The sequence below is a fragment of the Pongo abelii genome, chromosome 19, assembly GCF_028885655.2.
Source record: "Pongo abelii isolate AG06213 chromosome 19, NHGRI_mPonAbe1-v2.0_pri, whole genome shotgun sequence".
Lineage (NCBI taxonomy): Eukaryota > Metazoa > Chordata > Mammalia > Primates > Hominidae > Pongo > Pongo abelii.
Window position 1 is genome coordinate 90,873,660 of NC_072004.2, and position 19,153 is coordinate 90,892,812.

At 46.9% G+C, this 19,153-nt stretch overlaps 1 protein-coding gene across 7 annotated transcripts in view; it reads left to right on the top strand.

Moving 5' to 3' along the window:
* Nucleotides 1-869: 869 nt before the first annotated feature.
* Nucleotides 870-19,153, top strand: part of TMEM94 (transmembrane protein 94) — a 43,311-nt gene continuing 25,027 nt past the window's right edge. For 2 of the 7 annotated variants that reach the window (XM_024234802.3, XM_063718932.1), the window contains exons 1-2: nucleotides 1,263-1,405; nucleotides 16,181-16,310. In XM_024234802.3, the coding sequence (XP_024090570.2) occupies nucleotides 16,287-16,310 (24 nt within the window). In that variant the 5' untranslated portion in view covers nucleotides 1,263-1,405; nucleotides 16,181-16,286. Of the gene's footprint in view, nucleotides 1,406-1,457; nucleotides 2,263-10,531; nucleotides 10,590-16,180; nucleotides 16,311-19,153 lie in introns of those variants that run through there. The other 5 variants (XM_063718929.1, XM_024234803.3, XM_063718936.1 and 2 more) reach the window with 5 other exon arrangements.

Sequence of the window (19,153 nt, forward strand, 5' to 3'; positions counted from 1 at the left end):
CTACTCAGGAGGCCGTGGCGAGAGAATCACTTAAACCCGGGAGGTGAAGGTTGCAGCAAGCCGAGATCAAGCCATTGCACTCCAGCCTAGGCGACAAGAGCGAAACTCCGTCTCAAAAAAAAAAAAAAAAAAAAAAAAGGAAAGAAAAGAAAAAAAGAAAGAACCTTTAAAGCAAAGCATAGGGAACCATGTGACGAAGGAGCAGAGGTGGAAAGGTCTCTGTCACGTTTAAAGAATGGTGGTTAATCTATGTGGCTGCAGAAATAGTTTAGCCTGTGGGGAGTTGGACCTGGAAATGTATGTCTGAGGCAATTTATGAAGGACTTTCAACATCAGGCAGAAAGATTTGGACCTATTTGCAAAGGTGAACTATCAGTTTCTGTGTGCAGGGTGGTGACATGATTCTTACCGTGTTTTAGGCAACAGCTGAACTGGGTCATACAAGATTAGTTAATAAAATGCCATCTTCTTGTCCAGCTGAGAAAGGGATTTTAATTATGTAATTAAATTCATGAATGTGGGAAGGGGCTCTTACTTTCACAAGGCCAACCTCAGCTGTTTCCCAATTTTATAAACAAGTTTTTTTTGTTTTTTTGTTTTTGTTTTTTTTAAACAAGCCTTCCAGATCTCTGGGAAAAGAGAAGTAAATACTGACACAGGCTTGCTTTGTTTTCCCAAGAGAGGTCTCCCAGGCGATTTCTCTAATTACCTAGAAAAAAAAAATTAACTTGTTTTTCCCTTTAGATTTCAGCCGAGCTGGAAGCGGGAGGGGGGAATTGCAGTATTGCCTTAGATTTTCTAGATTTGGTTTGGACGCAATATTCATCCTGAGGGAGTCCCTCCAAGGCCTCTCGGAGCAGGGAGCCTCTAGGCATTTGTTCAAGGCAACAAGGAGGGAGCTTAGAAGAACTTAAGAGAGGCGGGGAGCTCTGCAAAGGGCTTATTTTAAAAAGAAAGGGAAAAAATGGGGGGCCCGCCGTCTATCTTTTTAGAATAATTCTGTAGGAAAACGAATCGGAGGTAAAGCCGTGCCCTCTGTCAGGGTTTCTGGACTAGAAACTGCCTGAGCTTTACGCACAAGAAAGGACAGTGGCTCTTCACTCTCCCGGCCGCATCACTCGGCACCTAATTCCGCCAGGCTCCCAGAGGGGCGGTTGCAGCTACAGCCTAGCACGCCGCCTAGCCAATAAGAAGCCAGAATTCCCCCCGATTCTCAAATCCTGGCCAATCGGTGGCCTGAACTTTAGCTCTCTGGCCGGCGCCTCTGTTGTCCGGAAGGGAGGCAAGCCCCCTTAGAGTTGCCAGTAACGGACATGGCTGCGGCCCCCGGAGGAGGGGACGTGAAGTGAGGAGGGGGTTGGGAGGGGAGAGGACGCGGGCGACGAAGACCGGCCCCGGGGCCCCGGTAAGTACGAGAAGGCCCGTGGCCCGAAAGTGGGGAGCAAGCGGGCATGGGGCTCGGCCTTGCGCGTCCTTTGGATTCTTGGCCAAGGAAAGGGGAGTCTGGGGTCTGCACCCAGAGAACGGCCTGAGGGGTGCCTCCTGAGGGGGGAGTCCAGGGACTGACTCTAGTCTCCAGCTCTTGACCATTGCCTTCCCGAGTCTTCAGACTCTTGCTCTCAGCCCTGGATTGGTCCATTGTGGGGTCTCTCGCCCGAAATAAAGCCTCTCGCCAACAAAGAATCCCTGCCCCAGTCTGTCGTGCCTGGGCGCTGGCCCAGAGGACTCCCAACGCCGACGCCCTGAGTATTTATTTCGAGGCCCCTGGGAGTCCTCATGCCCTGACCTAAATAAAGACCGTTGTCCCGCCTGCGCGCGCTCTCCGCAGCCGCCCGGGGTCCTCGCGCGGCCGTCCCCAGCTGGATGGAGCCAGCCGAGGGGCTCCTGGAAGCCTTCTCTGATCTTGCAGTTTGGAGCGTGCTTTTTTTTCGTTCCGCCTTTCCAGAAGCGTTTTCAGCCTCATCAGAAGCTCACCATCCATGCCATCGGATAAAGTGACTCCTGTGGAATGCCCTCGTTTCTGTGCCGCACACCCCTGGAGCCCAGGTCTCCTGGTTCCTAGCATGCCACGATGTGGCCCCTGCCCGCTGCCCAGCGCCAGATGCAAGCAAAGCCCTGCTCTTTCATTGGTGTGTCACCGCGGGCTGCACTTTGGCGTTGCCTTGGTCACGTGCTGCTACATCCCACCCTCTCTCCTGAGTTTTTCGGTGGCTCTTGAGGGAAAAAAGGAGGGAGCTCGTTATGGAATCTGTTTTCTTTCTGGTATGTGGGTGTGTGCATTGGAGAGAAGGATGGTTTTCTCATGATTTATCCAAGATGCTCAGCTTTAGTGACATAGTTGTTATTCCGCAGGTAATCTTGGAAGATGGAAGCAGGGAGGGGGCAGTTTTAACATTTCCATTTCGCAGATGTGGAGATTGTTCGGAGAGGCAAGGCCAGGGTCACCTAGAGCCAAACTAGAATCCGAAAGTCCAGGGGCTTGAGTTCTTTATCCACTAGACCTAGTTGTTTCCTAGGTGTGACCAGAGGAGATCAAGTTCCCTGACTCCCCTGAGCTCTTGCAGGGTGGCTCTGGGCATTAAAAGCGATGGGCATTAAAAGTAGGATCCTCCTGTGCTTCCTGGCAATTACTAGGGTCTTCATGCCTGATTTGCATTCATTAATTTTAAGAAGCCAGCAGGTAGTTCTCTGGCAGACTTCTCGTATTAATATTTATTGTAGTCTCTGTCTGTATTGGGGGCATAAATTATTTTAGTGATTCTCAGGGCAGCGAGAGGCAGAGTAGGAGGAAGGTATGCCTCTTCCTTGGTTTTTGGGAACCATTACAGTGTCATTCGAGATGTTATTAACAGGAACGCGTTGCGTACAGGAACAGCGTGGAGGCAGAAAAAGATTGAAAGCCATCGAGGAGAGAAGAAATGGCACTGTGGTATCTCTTTATAGTACTTTTGGCAAAAGAAGAGCTGATCTTGGTATTCTAAAGAGGTAGTTTAAAAAAAATGTTAGATCCTGAGGCAGAACTAAAAGAATACAAATAAATAAAAAAATTTAAAGCAATGGCACTAGTAAGCTTCAAAAGAGTCAAAATAATGCCTGTAATCCCAGCACTTTGGGAGGCTGATGTGGGAGGACTGCTTGAGCCCAGGAGTTTGAGATCAACCTGGGCAACACACTGACAAGAAAACCAAAAAAAATTAGCTGGGCATGGTGGCATGTGCCTGTGTTCCCAGCTACTTGGGAGGTGGATGCCAGAGGATCGCTTGAGCCCAGAAGTTCGAGGCTGCAGTGAGCCGTGATCATGCCACTCCACTCACTCCAGCCTGGGCAACAGAGCAAGACTCTGTCTCCAAAAAAAAAAAAAAAAAAAAGAGTCATGGAATCAAAAAGTTTGAAAATCACTGTAAAGATCAGAGCACATTAAAATGTAGACTATGGTTAACCCTAGAACAGGAGACAGCATGTTCAGATAAAATCCTCAAACATTGCAAGTCTTAGCTGCTATGTTAGCTCTAACTTTCTTGCTCACTTGTTCTCTTTGTCAAAATTGCAAACAGGGAAACTGGTGGATACTGGGGAGTAATGCATTGACCAGAGAAGTGAAGTACAAACCATCTTCTTCATCATCAGCCCCCAAAGAATTGAGAGTTAACTGCCCTTGAACCACCAGACCACCATGCCCCTTGTTTGTGGTGACTTGACCTCAGATGAGACTGGGAGAGCCAGGCCTGGACAGTGAAATGGAAGACAAACCCTATGGCATTTCTATTTTGAGAAGTTGCTAGGTAGTGCCAGCTCCTAGTGCTGAGAACCAGCCTTTTGGAAACCTTAACTCCTGTAGAAACTAATGAGAAATGAAGGTTGTGATTGTCCTGTTCCTCCCTGCTGCTCTCTCCCTAAGTTGGGCTTGAGAAACAGTTTCTACAGGAGAGGGAGGAGTCCTAATGTAAATACTACCTACACCCAAGGCTTTATGTATTTAGCTTAATCTGATGAATCAAGTTGAACTCGTACCATAGCAGTCCAAGCCTGAACGCCACAAAGCCTTTAAGTCCATTCCTGGTGTTCAAGTGAGAAGGTTCCGGGTCAGGCGTGGCACTGGTTGGTAAATATGTGTCAATATTTCTTATCTTACTACTGTGTTAGTGTTGTTTTTACGATGGTGTCTTTCTTTACCAAAATGATAGGATTAAAAATGTTGTTTAAAGCCCGTTTCCAAGCAGGCCTGGGTTTGTTTATAGCAGCACAGGTGAACTAGAGGGTAGGCTATGGCTGAAACAGGAACGCTTTTCTTCCGAGCAGACCCTCCAGCCAGAATGTGTGGTTTGGTGATCAGGGGTTTGTGTAATAATAAGCTTTGCCTGTGGCCGCTGAGACGGCAGTAAACAGTATGGGCCACATGGCATGACAAGTAGGTTAAGGGCCAGATTTAGACACTGATGGCCTGCGTAAGGAGAAGCAAACAACACACTGCTTGCTTTGGGTTTCTCTATCTCCCAAGGCCAGAAGTGATGGGAGAGGGGTGAGGGGTGTCAGAGAGAAGAACCTTGAAAGGCTTAGAGTGGTATTTGAGGAACCAGAAATTTTAGTGTACTATAATTAAATGAACCCAATTTTCTTAACTTCAAGGGCTTCTTGAAAAATAGATTCATGGTACCAGTCTTGCTTGGTAGGGAGGTGAACAGAAAAATACTGGGAAACACTTAAAAAAGATGTATGCTGGACAGAGACTCAAAGGTGTACTCAAAGAGCGTAAACCTTCATTACGTTGACATGAGAGCCAAGTGGGGAATGTTGCTTAGCTATAAGGCAGAGCCTATTGCAAAATCAGAATCAGGAGTTCCTGATTTTTTTTTTTTTTTTTTTTGGAGACAGAATTTGCTCTGTAGCCCATGTTGGAGTGCAGTGGTGTGATTATGGCTTACTGCAGCCTTGATCTTCTGGGCTCAGGTGATCCTTCCACCTTAGCCCCCTGAGTAGCTGGGACCACAGGCACATGCCACCACACCTGGCTAATTTTTGTATTTTTTACAGAGACGGGTTCTTGCCCTGTTTCCCAGGCTGGTCTCAAACTCCTGTGCTCAAGGGATCTACCTGCCTCGACCTCCCAAAGTGCTGGAATTACAGGCATGAGCCGCCTTGTCAGGCCAGAAGTTGCTGATTTTTAAAATTACGGGGTAAAAAATACATAGTATAACATTTTCCATTGTAACCAGGTCTGTGGCATTAAGTACATTTGCATTGTTGTGCAACCTTCATCACCATCCATCTCCAGAACTTTCTTATTTTCCCAAACTGAAATTCTGTCTCCATTAAACATTTAACTCCCCATTTCCCCTTGCTTCCACCCCTGGCAACCATCTTTCTACTTTCTGTCTCTGTGATTTTGACTATTCTAGAAACCTCATATAAGAGGAATCATACAACATTTGTCCTTTTGCGATTGGCTTTTTTTTGAGACAGAGTTTTGCTCTATTGCCCAAGGCTGGAGTGCAGTGGTGTGGTCTCAACTTACTGCAATCTCCGCCTCCCGAGTTCAAGCAATTCTCCTGCCTCAGCCTCCCGAGTAGCTGGGGATACAGGTGCACACTACCGCGCCTGGCTAATTTTTGTATTTTTAGTAGAGCCGGGGTTTCGCCATGTTGGCCAGGCCGATGTCGAACTCCTGACCCTGGGTGATCCGCCTGCATCGGCCTCCCAGAGTGCTGGGATTACAGGCGTGAGCCACCGTGTCCGGCCTGAAGTTGCTGATCTTTTAAAGACATATTGGATACATTCACATGGTTTGAAAATCAAAGGGCACAAAAGTATATGTATTCAAGGGCAGAAAAAAGTATAAAAAAGAATTTTTTTAAAAAAGTATATATAGTAAAAATTCTCCTTCCTTCTCCCAACCATTCCCTAGCCACTCAGTTCCAATTTATTAATTTTTCCTTTTGTGGATTATGCTTTTGGTACTGAATCTGAGAAATGTAACCCACAGTAGGCCAGGCGCAGTGGCTCACGCCTGTAATCCCAGCACTTTGGGAGGCTGACGTGGGCGGATCACGAGGTCAGGAGATCGAGACCATCCTGGATAAGATGGTGAAACCCTGTCTCTACTAAAAATTAGCTGGGCGTGTTTGCAGGCGCCTGCAGTCCCAGCTACTTGGGAGGCTGAGGCAGGAGAATGGCGTGAACCCGGGGGGCGGAGCTTGCAGTGAGTCGAGATCATGCCACTGCACTCCAGCATGGATGACACAGCAAGACTCCATCTCAAAAAAAAAAAAGAAAAGTAACCCACAGTCACAAAGATTTTTTCCTATCTCCTATATAAGTTTTACAGTTTTTTTGTTTTGTTTTGTTTTTGTTTTTTTTTTGAGACAGAGTCTTGCTCTGTTGCCCAGGCTGGAGTGCAGTGGCACGATCTCGGGTCACTGCAACCTCCGCCTCCTGGCTTCACGCCATTCTCCTGCCTCAGCCTCCTGAGTAGCTGAGACTACAAGCGCCCGCCACCACGCCCGGCTAATTTTTTGTGTTTTTAGTGGAGATGGGGTTTCACCATGTTAGCCAGGATGGTCTCGATTTCCTGACCTCGTGGTCCACCTGCCTCTGCCTCTGAAAGTGCTGGGATTACAGGTGTGAGCCACCGCACCCAGCCTATAAGTTTTACAGTTTTACATTTAGGTCTATGATCCATTTTGAGTTAATTTTTGTACATGGTACAAGCAATATTTCCAAGTTCTTTTTTTCTTTTTGCATCTGAATATTTAATTGTTCCAGCACCATTTGTTGAAAAGACTGTCCTTTCTCCACTGAATTGCCTTTCATCTTTCTCAAAAGTCAATTAAACATATATGCCTGGATCTGTTTCTGGCACTCTCTAATACCAGGTTATAATACGACATTGCTTTATTGTTGTTGTTGTTTTGAGACAGAGTCTCACTCTGTTGCCTAGGCTGGAGTGCAGTGGTGCAATCTCGGCTCACTGCAACCTCCACCTCCTAGGTTCAAGGGATCCTCCTGCCTTAGCCTCCAAGTAGCTGGATTTACAGGTGCACACTACCACGCCCAGCTAATTTTTTGTGTTTGTAGTAGAGACAGGGTTTCACCAGGTTGGCCAGGCTGGTCTCGACGTCCTGACCTCAAGTGATCTGCCTGCCTCAGCCTCCCAAAGTGCTGGGATTACAGGCGTGAGCCACCATGCCCGGCTCCACATTGCTTTAATTACTGTAGCTTTATAAGGCTTGAAATTAGGTGGTGAAAGTCTTCCAATTTTGTTATCTTGGCATATTCTGATTTGAATGTCTTTTTTTTTTTTTGAGATGGAGTCTTGCTCCGTTGCCAGGCTGGAGTGTAGTGGCACGATCTTGGCTCACTGCAACCTCTGCCTCCTGGGTTCAAGCAATTCTCCTGCCTCAGTCTCCCAAGTAGCTGGGACTACAGGCGTTCGCCACCATGCCCGGCTGATTTTTGTATTTTTAGTAGAGATGGGGTTTCATCATGTTGGCCAGGATGGTCTCGATTTCTTGACCTCGTGATCTGCCAGCCTCGGCCTCCCAAAGTGCTGGGATTACAGGCGTGAGCCACCACGCCTGGCCTGAATGTCTCTTATAAGCAGAGTTGAGCATCTTTGCATATGGAGAAACTATTGGATTTTTTGGTTTCACATTCTCTCAGGGTTAGAATTGTCTTCCTACCCTCCACCTCATGTATTAATTATCTCCGTAATTTCTCAGCCTCTGCTTGGTTCCCTCTAGTGATGGGAGCTCATTGCTTCACAGGGCAGCCTATTCCACTTTTAAAAATATATAGTTCTAAGGCTGGGCATGGTGGCTGACACCTGTAATCCCAGCACTTTGGGAGGCCAATGTGGGAAAATCGCTTGAGGCCAGGAGTTCGAGACCAGCCTGGTCAACATAGTGAGACCCCCATCTCTATTAAAAAAATTAAAAATATACAGTTCTAGGCTTGACTCAGTGGCTCATATCTGTAATTCCAGCACTTTGGGAGGCTGAGGTGGGAGGATTTGCTCAAGCCCCAGAGTTCTAGACCCATCTGGGCAACATAACAAGACCTTGTTTCTACAAAAAAAAAAAAAAAAAAAAAAAAGCTGGTCATGGTGGCATGTGTCTGTGGTCCCAGCTACTCGGGAGGCTGAAGTGGAAAGATTGTTTGAGCCCGGGAGTTTGAGACTGCAGTTGCAGTGAGCCATGATCATGCCACTGCACTCCAGCCTGGGCAACAGAATGAGAACATGTCTCCAAAAGTAAAAAAAGTAAAAAAAAAAAAAAAAAAAAAAAAAATATATATATATATATATATATATATACAGTTTAAATTATATAGAAAGATACTGTACATTTTAAGTCTCAGTCTACCTCTTATAGCATCCTAGTTCCTGTTTTGGGGCCTCCCAGAGTAAGCCTGGCCCTTCTCACTGCTTGTAACCATTATACCTTTCCAGCCCTGCTTGCACCCGAAGTATGTTTTTGGGGTACTGGCTAAGCATCTTCAGTTCTTTCTGCCATTTCTCACTTCTTAGTTTCTCCAGCCTGGTTGCTGCTCTCTGAAAGGTTCTAGTTTTGTTAGTGTCCTTCTTAAAGTGTGTGATGCACAACTGAACAAGATATTCCAGGTATGCTCTGATGTGTACAGAAATCAGACTTCCTCGTCTCTTGTTAGGGACACGGGATGTCTGTTAATGCAGCCTAAATGTGAATGAGCTTTGAGTGAGCATACACTCATATTGAAATTGCATCTAACTAAGCCATTTGTGGTAGTTTTATACAGTAGTTTTTGAACCTAAGTGCAGGACTTAATATTTTTTCCAGTTAAACTGAACCCCTTTGATTTGGCCCATCACTTCAGCCTGTTGAGAGCTTCTTGGATTTTGATTTTGATCTCCTTTCCAGGTTTATGCTATCCAAGAATTTGATTAGCATACCATCTGTTTCCTCACCCAAGTCATTGATAAAAATATTGACTATAATGCCACCAAGGTTGGAATCCTACAGCGTGCTATTAAAAACTTCCCTCCAGCTTAACACAGATCTATCAATTAGTACCCTGTGGGCACAACTATTAAACTGAATACAGATCCACCTAACCGCATTTTTGGTGTGTTAGGCATGGCTAGCTTACAAGCACAGCTAATGAAGATTGTGCTAGAAGGGATTAGAAGGACGGCCAACTCCTCATCTTGCCCTCAACCTGAGCCTCGGGCTCCCACTTAGTTCTTTTTGACCTTGTTTCTGACCTTGGCAGCAGGAGGCATCCACCCCTTTGTCTTCATGGCTACTGTTGCCACCTTTGTCTAGATACTTGGCATGGCAAACCAAGATTACCGTCATTTTCTTCTAACTCTTCTGCCTATAATTTCTTTCCTTTTCCCTCTGATCCATTTTCTACCCTCTTAAAATACTGAGAACGGCCTGGGCAACATAGACCCTGTCTCCAGAAAAAATTGTCAGGCGTAGTGGCACATACCTGTGATCCCAACTACTCGGGAGGCTGAGATGGGAGGATCACTTGAGCCTGGGAAGTTGAGTTGCAGTGAGCTGTGACTGCACCACTGTACTCCAGCCTGGGCAATAGGGTGAGGCCTTGTCTCAAAAAAAAACAAACAAACAAACCTGGGGCTACTCAGAAACCCAGACTCTTCAGTGACTCCTCAGAGCCTCTCCATTTTGGCCCCTTATCCCTGTGTATTTTTTCATTTTCTTTCTTTCTTTTTTTTTTTTTTTTTGAGACGGAGTTTCACTCTTGTTGCCCAGGATGGAGTGCGATGGCATGATCTCAGCTCACTGCAACCTCCGCCTCCTGAGTTCATGTGATTCTCCTGCCTCAGCCTCCCACGTAGCTGGGACTACAGGCGCAGTCGGCTGATTTTTGTATTTTTAGTGGAGATGGGGTTTCTCCATGTTGGTCAGGCTGGTCTTGAACTCCCAACCTCAGGTGATCTGCTGACCTCGGCTTCCCAAAGTGCTGGGATTACAGGCATGAGCCACTGCACCCGGCTGTTTTTTTTGTTGTTGTTAGAGACAGGGTCTCCCTCCGTTTCCCAGGCTGGAGTGCAGTGGCATGATCATAGCTCCCTGCAGCCTTGAACTCCTGGTCTCAAGATCCTCCTGCCTCAGCCATATTCTCAGTCTTTTTCATTGTAGTCATTCTAATGGGTGTGTATTGGTCTCTCGCTGTGGTTTTAAATTTTTTTGTAAGACAGGGTCTTGCTATGTTGCCCAGGCTAGTCTCCAACTCTTGGCCTCAAGTCATCCTCCCCAGTCAGCCTCCCAAAGTGCTGAAATTGCAGTCGTGAGCCACCATGCCTGACCTTCTCATTGTGGTTTTAATTTTTGTTTCCCTACTAATTAATGTTGTTGACCATCTTTTCATATTCATATTGGCTGTTTATATATCTTGTGAAATGTCTGTTCAAATCTCTGCCTGTTTATTGTTTATTTATTTATTTATTATTATTATTTTTTTAAGACAAGGTCTCACTTTGTTGCCCAGGCTGGAGTACAGTGGCGAGATCATGGCTCACTGCAGCCTCCAACTCTTGAGCTCAAGTGATCCTCCTGCCTCAGCCTCCCAAGTAGCTAGGACTGCAGGTGTGTGCCACCATGCCTGGCTGAAATCTTTGCTGATTTTAAAATTGGGTTGTTGGTCTTGTTACTGAGCTGTAAGAACTATATATATATATATATTTTTTTTTTTTTTAATCCCAAAGACTTCAAAACTACTTTTGCTTTTTGAGATGTGATTTTGGTATGGTATGTTGCTCAGGCTAGACTCAAACTCTTGGCCTCAAGTGATCTGTCTGCCTCAGCCTCCCGAAGTGCTAGGATTATAGCATGAGCCACTGTGCCCAACTCCAATTTTTTTATGGCATATTTTGAAGAGTGGAAATTTTTTTTTTATTTTTATGGAACAATTTATCAGTTGTTTTCTTTTATTTATTTGTTTGTTTTTTAGAGGCAGGGTCTCACTCTGTTGCCTAGACTGGAGTGAAGTGGCACAATCATAGTTCACTGTAACCTTCAACTCCTGGGCTCTAGTGATTCCCCTACCTCAGCCTCCCAAGTAGTTAGGACTACAGGCGTGTTCCACCAGACCTGGCTAAAGTTGCTTTCTTTTATGGTTTATGTTTTTTATGTTTTAAGATATCTTTGCTTATCCCAAAGATAAGCAAAGATTCCTTCCCCCACCCCTCCTGCATATTTTCTTCTGGAAGTATTATAGTTTTAACCTTTATGTTTAGATGTGTGATCGGTTTTAAGTTAATTTTTGTATATGGTATGAAGTAAGGGTCAATATATGTGAATCTAGTGCTAGACTCTCTATTCTGTCCCATTGATTTGTATGCCTCTCCTTGTATTAGTACCACATGTTTTGATTACTGTAGCTGTATGTTAAATCTTCAAATCAGGTAGTGTAAGTCCTCAGAATTTGTTTCTCTTTACAAAATTGTTTTGCCTATTCTAGGTCCTTTATCTTTCCATCCAAATTTTAGAATCAGCTTGCCAATTTCTATGGAAGTCCCAGCTGGGACTTTGATTAAGATTGTATTGAGAGGCTGGGTGCGGTGGCTCATGCCTGTAATCCCAGCACTTTGGGAGGCCGAAGCAGGTGGATCACCTGGGATCAGGAGTTCAAGACCAGCCTGGCCAACATGGTGAAACCCCATCTCTACTAAAAATACAAAAAATTAGCAGCAAGAGTGGGAAAAAAAAAGATTGTATTAAATCTATAAATTCGGGGATAATTGCCATCTTAATACTGAGCCTTCCAATCCATGAACATTGTATATTTCCCTATTTATTTAAGTCTTCTTTAATTTTTCTCAGCAGTGTACAGGTCTTACATATATTTTTATTAGAATAATTTCTAGGGTTTTTTTTTTTTTTTTTTTTTTTGAGACTGAGTTTTGTTTTTGTCACCCAGGCTGGAGTGCAATGGCGTGATCTCGGCTCACTGCAACCTCTACCTCCCGGGTTCAAGTGATTCTCCTGCCTCAGCCTCCCAAGTAGCTGATATTACAGGCACCCACAACCATGCCTGGCTAATTTTTGTATTTTTAGTAGAGATGGGGTTTCACCATGTTGTCCAGGCTGGTCTGGAACTCCTGTCCTCAGGTGATCCACCCACTTCAGCCTCCCAAAGTGCTGGGATTACAGGTGTGAGCCACCACACCTGGCCATGCTGTTTTTATACTGTTATAAATGATATTAAAATTTTTATTTTCTGATATTTGATTATAGTATATAGAAATATATTTATATTTTGTATTTTGATCTTATATCCTGCAACTTTGAACTTTTATTTGTTTTAGTATCTTATTTGTGGATTCCTTGGTATTTTCTCCATATACAATTGATCTTGTCTTCTGCAAATAAAGACAGTTTCACTTATTTCTTTCCCATCATTATGCCATCCATTTATTTTTCTTCCACCTTGCTTTTGAGTCTTTATTCTTCACCTAAGTGGCACTCGGTTCATATTTTTTGCTTGCTGCTGATAGTAATGGTAGTTGTTTATTGAGTACCTACTATATGTCAAATATTATACTAGACTCCCTGCATATACTATTTTTCATAATTCTATAGCTCCTCTGTGAAATAGATATTGTCATTTCCATTCTATGAACAAAGACACTGAGGCTCAGAGGGACAAATAATTTGCCAAGGTCATTGGCGTTTGAGACATACTGGAGCTGGGATTTGAACCCAGGGATATTTGGCTTTGAATCCTGTGCTTTTTTTCACAATGGGCTAGGAGCAGAACTGGCCCTTTAAGGACCCTGCTACGGGTTTCAGAGCAGACAGTTAAGAATGGCTGTCTCCCAGAATCCCATGTATGGAATGATGGGAAAACAGAGACTCTTAGAAAAATGTCCTGTTCCTGGCTGCCCTCTCTGTACTGCTGTGGTTCCAGCTGGCCACAGAGTGATTTTGCTTTTGCAGCGTTGGCAGAAGGAGTTAACAGGCACAGTCCCCATCTGGCTCCTGGTGTTTTTCCCTGTGTGGCAACGATCTCATCCAGCCCCTCCTGGGATGGGGTGTCATGGGGACCTCGAGCTGCAGTCGTAAACAGGACTGGGGCAGCCTGAGTCAGACAGTGGCCTTGGGGAGGAGTGGATTTGGTCCCTCAGGATCCCATTTCAGTTGGCTGCCAAAGACTGAATGTCACTGCATTGCAAGGCCACTTCCAGCATCACTGTCTGTATCTGAGCCTTTGAGACTGGCTCAGCTTTGAAAGGCAGGGGTGGGAGAGACGTGGTTGCTCAGCCTAGGGCACCAGCATGGGTGCCACCTTGAGAGGAATTGGGCGGGGTTTTCGAGTGGAGTTGGTGGCAGAACCTGGGCCTTCTGGTTGGGTCCTCCGGACACAGCTTTTATTGTTTCTTGACAGCTTTTTTCTGGGTAATTTCTCCTGGATTTCTGCCTGGCACCCCTTGACAAGGCTTGCTTCTGGCCCCCAAAAGAGCTGTCCTAGTCAGTAGGTTAGTGCTTTCTCCAAGAGGAGTCGCTTGGCATCAAACCAGATTACTCAGTGTCACTCTTTACTCAAACACACCCTGGTCTGAGATCATTAGAGTGACGGCTGCCAGGACGGGAGGGTGAGGGCTGGTGAGGGTAGGTGGGGAGGTAGGGCAAACCTCATTTTCCAGGTAACTAGCCCGCTTTTGTCAGACCTGTTGTCAGATTGGGCTGCCCATCGTGTGTTCATCTGCCCAGGTGCCTGTTGAGCACTGCACTCAGCCACGTGAGGGGCTGTGGGCTTGCACATGCTGGTGAGTGTTGTGTCTGACTGCCAGCACGTGGAAAGAAGTCAGTGCCTCGTTCTGGAGATGCAGTGGACGTCCACCCTGCTGCTGTCCCAGCTGCCCCCTGATTATCCAACTTACATATCTAGATTTCACTTGATGTTAAGGCTAACCTTACCCTAAATTTTTTTTTTTTTGAGACTGAGTCTCACTCTGTCGCCCAACTGGAGTGCAGTGGCGCAATCTCAGCTCACTGCAACCTCTGCCTCCCAGGTTCAAGTGATTCTCCTGCCTTAGCCTCCTGAGTAGCTGGGATTACAGGCGCCCACCACCACGCCTGGCTAATTTTTGTATTTTTAGTAGAGATGGGGTTTCATCATATTGGCCAGGCTGGTCTGGAACTCCTGACCTCAAGTGATCTTCCTGCCTCGGCCTCCCAAAGTACTGGGATTGCAGGCGTGAGCCACTGTGCTCGGCCTTAACCCTAAATTTTTAAAATGCTGGCTGGGTACAGTGGCTCATGCCTGAAATCTCAGCACTTTGGGAGGCCGAGGCGGGCAAATCACTTGAGGTCAGGAGTTCATGACCAGCCTGGGCAACATAGCAAGACCCCATCTCTACCAAAAAAGTAGTGATAATAAATAAAAATGCCAGTAAATCCTTTGGGAGGCCGAGGTGGGCAGATTACTTGAGGTCAGAAGTTCATGACCAGCCTGGGCAGCATAGCAAGACCCCATCTCTACCAAAAAAGTAGTGATAATAAATAAAAATGCCAGTAAATCCTTTGGGAGGCCTAGGTGGGCAGATCACCTGAGGTCGGGAGTTTGAGACCAGCCTGACCAACATGATGAAACCCCATCTCTACTAAAAATACAAAAATTAGCTGGGCGTGGTGGCACATGCCTGTAATCCCAGCTACTCAGGAGTCTGAGGCAGGAGAATCGCTTGAACCCAGGAGGCAGAGGTTGCAGTGAGCCGAGATCATGCCATTGCGCTCCATCCTGGGCAATAAGAGTGAAACTCCGTCTCAAACAAAAAAAAGCCAGTAAACCAATGCTTTTCCTGCATGCTGTAATTCAGTGATAAACAGAGTACATATGGAACAAAACACAGTGTGCCTTTGAAAATGAAGGTTGAGGCTGGGCACAGTGATTCACGCCTGTAGCCTGTAGTCCCAGAACTTTTAAGAGGCTGAGGTGGGGAGGATTGCTTGAGGCCACGAGGTCAAGACCAACCTGGGCAACAGCAAGACCCCTTCTCCACACAAAATTAAAAAGAATAATAATAGGCTGGGCGTGGTGGCTCATGCCTGTAATCCCAGTACTTTGAGAGGCTGAGGCAGGCGGATCACTTGAGGTCAGGAGTTCAAGACGAGCCTGGCCGAGCGCGGTGGCTCACGCCTGTAATCTCAGCACTTTGGGAGGCCAAGACAGGCAGATCATGAGGTCAGGAGATCGAGACCATCCTGGCTAACACGGTGAAACCCCATCTCTACTAAAAATACAAAAAATTAGCTGGGCGTGGTGGCGGGCACCTGTAGTCCCAGCTACACAGGAGGCTGAGGCAGGAGAATGGCGTGAACCGGGGAGGTGGAGCTTGCAGTGAGCCGAGATCGCGCCACTGCACTCTAGCCTGGGCGACAGAGCGAGACTGTCTCAAAAAAAGAAATAAATAAATAAAAAAAAGACCAGCCTGACCAACATGGTGAAACCCTGTCTCAACTAAAAATACAAAAATTAGCTGGGGATGCTGGTGCATGCCTGTAATCCCAGCTACTTGAGGGGCTGAGACAGGAGAATCACTTGAGCCCAGGAGGTGGAGGTTGCAGTAAGCAAAGGTCGCACCACTGCACTCCAGCCTGGGCAACAGAGCGAGACTCCGTCTCAAAAAAAAAAAAAAAAAAAAGAAAGAAAATGAAGGGTGAAAGAGAGAAAGTTTGTACCCGTTCAGAATCCTCTCTGTAGCCCTCTCCCTCCTGGGCTCAGAGAGTGGAATTCATCTAGAGCTGACTGCCTGGGGGAGCTCTGCTGCTCGATGAGGCTGACTCCGTCTGATGGTCAGTGAGTCCAGTACTTTTCCGTGTACCATACTGTGGTTTAGATGATACTATTATGTTGGGAGGCTGAGGCGGGCAGATCACTTGAGGTCAGGAATTTGAGACCAGCCTGGCTAACATGGCAAAACCCTGTCTCTACTGAAAAATACAAAATTAGCTGGGCGTGGTGATGCATGTCTATAATCCCAGCTACCCGGAAGCAAGAGAATCGCTTGAACCCAGGAGACAGAGTTTGCAGTGAGCCGAGATCAGGTCACAGCACTTCAGCCTGGGCAACAGAGTGAGACTCTGTCTCAAAAAAAAAAAAAATGATGCTGTTGTGTTTCACAGTAGCTGCCTGTTCCAGCAACCTGAGTGATTTCTTTCTTCTTTTTCCCCAGATGTTGTGACTGTGACAGACTCACTGGGGTTTGTACATGCTGGGGAGGAGCCTTCCTTTCAGGGGTGACCACATTCATCTGGGCATGCCTGCAGTACTCTTGGCCCATGGACCTGAAGGAGAAGCACCTGGTAGGCCATATCCTATTACCTTATAGGTATTGTCTGTGTGTCTCTGTTGAACTCTTTCCTACTTGTTTTTGCCTGGGAGGTCCTTAACTGGGGGCTTTAAACAAAAGTTGAGAGAGGAGGCAAGGCTCTGAGTCTTGGGGGATGCGACTGTGACCTTTTGGCTGGAAAGCACGGACTCACCGAGCTATGAATAAAGGATGAAGGTGGACCTATTAACACAACCGCATGAGAGCAGGGTTTCTGATTTAGGTTGGCTCCAAGCCAGTCTTCCACTTCTTGCCCAGGGGTGTGTAATTTAGTTTGTTTGCCCTTTGCTAGGGCGATGTCCTAACCTGCTGAGCCATGCTGAGCATGGCTTCTTTACCTCTCTGTGGTTAAAGAAGAGCGCCCCAATCAGACTCCAAACACAGCTGCCTAATCAGCCGGTGGTGAGCAGCCAGGTGGCCTGGGCCATCCATAAGATCGGTCTTCTCCTCCCAGCCTGGCTTGGCCCAGCCTCCATGTACACTATCTTTGGATGGAGGTAGAGTTGTCAATCAGAAAACTCCTCTCCCTTGACAAAGACTTCCCCAGAAGTCCTTTTGTCTCTTGCCTAGCTTCTGCCACACCTTCCTAATAGATCTTTCTGTTTTCTGTAATCCCAGCTACGCGGGAGGCTGAGGCAGGAGAATCGCTTGAACCTAGGAGGCAGAGGTTGCAGTGAGCAGAGATTGCACTAGTGCACTCTCTGCTCATCAGCCTCCACATGGCTGCCACAAAACTGGTCAGTGGTTCCACACCACCTACTTAACCTTTAGTGTGTACAAAGCCCTCCAGAATCCTGCTCCTGCCCATGGATTTGGTGTTCCTAGCCTTCCTGCTTTGACTTTAGCACTAGTAATCACCTCTAAAATGCTTCCCACCCCTTTTCCTGGAAACTTCTTCTGTTCTTCCTTCAAGACCTAGTTTTGGCATCATTTTCTCCAGTTAAGTCCTCCTTCCTTCCAGAGGTCCTTCCTTTCAGCATTCGTAGTACCTCCACCATTGTACTCGCTATTCTATTGAAATTAACTCATCTCTTCCACTTCATCTCAATATCCTTAGCTCACAGCACCGAGCCTGGCATGTAGCAAGGGCTTAGTACATATTTATTGACCTGAACTTCTGAATAGTGATCTTCCTTCCAGGGAGATCTTGGGAAGGTCTGGAGAGGGGGCTGTGGGTTCACTCCCTAGGCCTCTGCTGGCACCAGGCTGGCTGACTGCTTTCTGTTCAGCTCCAGGCTTCCTGTGTCTCTGGACCAGCTGTGCAATAGGCTTCTGGAATTGAACTTGAAGCAGGTGTGCTTGGCCTCCTGTTCATAGCCACCTCTGGGTGCTCAGCAGATATCCACCCTAGCAGTGATTGGCACAGAGGGAAAGCTACACTTGCCTGTCTCCTAGCTGGGAGTAAGGCTGCTGCAAACAGCTGCAAGGGCTCTGTGCTGCTCAGTTCCAAGGAGCACATCCCCAGAGGCTCTGCTGTTATGCAATGCGGTGGCCTGCCTGGGTGAGGCTGAATCCCCCAAAAGAGAGGATGGTATTGTCTTCTGGTTCCAGCCAGAACCACTGAACACTAGTGCCTAGTGTATGGGGGAAACAAAGTTCTGTATTGAGGGGCTGGCTTCTCTCTCCAGCCTGAGGAAGAAGCCTTGAGAACCCAGCTGGATAGCTCTCAGGGGCCATTTTTCCTGGAGGGTTTCTCTTTTTCCTCCTCCTCTTTCTGGATAGGTGAGCCCTGACCTGGAAAGCATCGTCAGTCATCCTTGGCAGTCACCATATTGTGGAATGGCAGCTTTGGGTTGGCAGAGCTTTAGGCACCACGGAGGTGGCCCCTGGCTTAGAGAGGCTTATTGTCTAGTAGAGGAATTGATAGTACAAGCAGGCTGGGCACAGTGGCTCACGTCTGTAATCTCAGCATTTTGGGAGGCCGAGGTAGGCAGATCACTTGAGGCTAGGAGTTCGAGACCGGCCTGGCTGACATGGTGAAACCCTGTCTCTACTAAAAATACAAAAATTAGCTGGGCATGGTGGCACGTGCCTGTAATCCCAGCCACTTGGGAGGCTGAGGCAGGAGAATCGCTTGAACCCAGGAGGCAGAGGTTGCAGTGAGCAGAGATTCACTACTGCACTCCAGCCTGGGCGACAGAGCAAGACTGTCTCAAAACAACAACAACAAACAAAATGGATAGTGCAAGCAGTTAAGTAATACGACCTAGTAGGGCCTCTAGCTGAGGTAACTGGTGAGTTGTATAAATGGGCTTATAAAGATGATCTCAGCCGGGTGTGGTGGCTCACACCCGTAATCCCAGCACTTTGGGAGGCGGAGGCAGGTGGATCATCTGAGGTCAGGAGTTTGAGACCAGCCTGGCCAACATAGTGAAACCCTGTCTCTACTAAAAATACAAAAATTAGCTGGGTGTGGTGGCACATGCCTGTAATCCCAGCACTTTGGGAGGCCAAGGTAGGCAGATCACCTAAGGTCAGGAGTTCAAGACCAGCCTGGCCAACATGGTGAACCCCTGTCTCTACTAAAAATACAAAAATTAGCCGGGCATGGTAGTACTTGCCTGTAATCCCAGTTATTTGGGAGGCTGGGGCAGGAGAATCTCTTGAACCCGGGAGGTGGAGGTTGCAGTGAGCCGAGATTGAGATCACACCACTGCACTCCAGCCTGGGGGACAGCAGAATCTCTAAAACAAACAAACAAACCAGTCAGAAGGTGTCTTGGAGGAGTAGGCTTTGGAGGAGCTGGCATAGTGGTCATTGATGGTAGGAGGGTTGTCGTCCCCTGGCTTAGCTCAGGAGCGGTTTGGCTCTTGATGA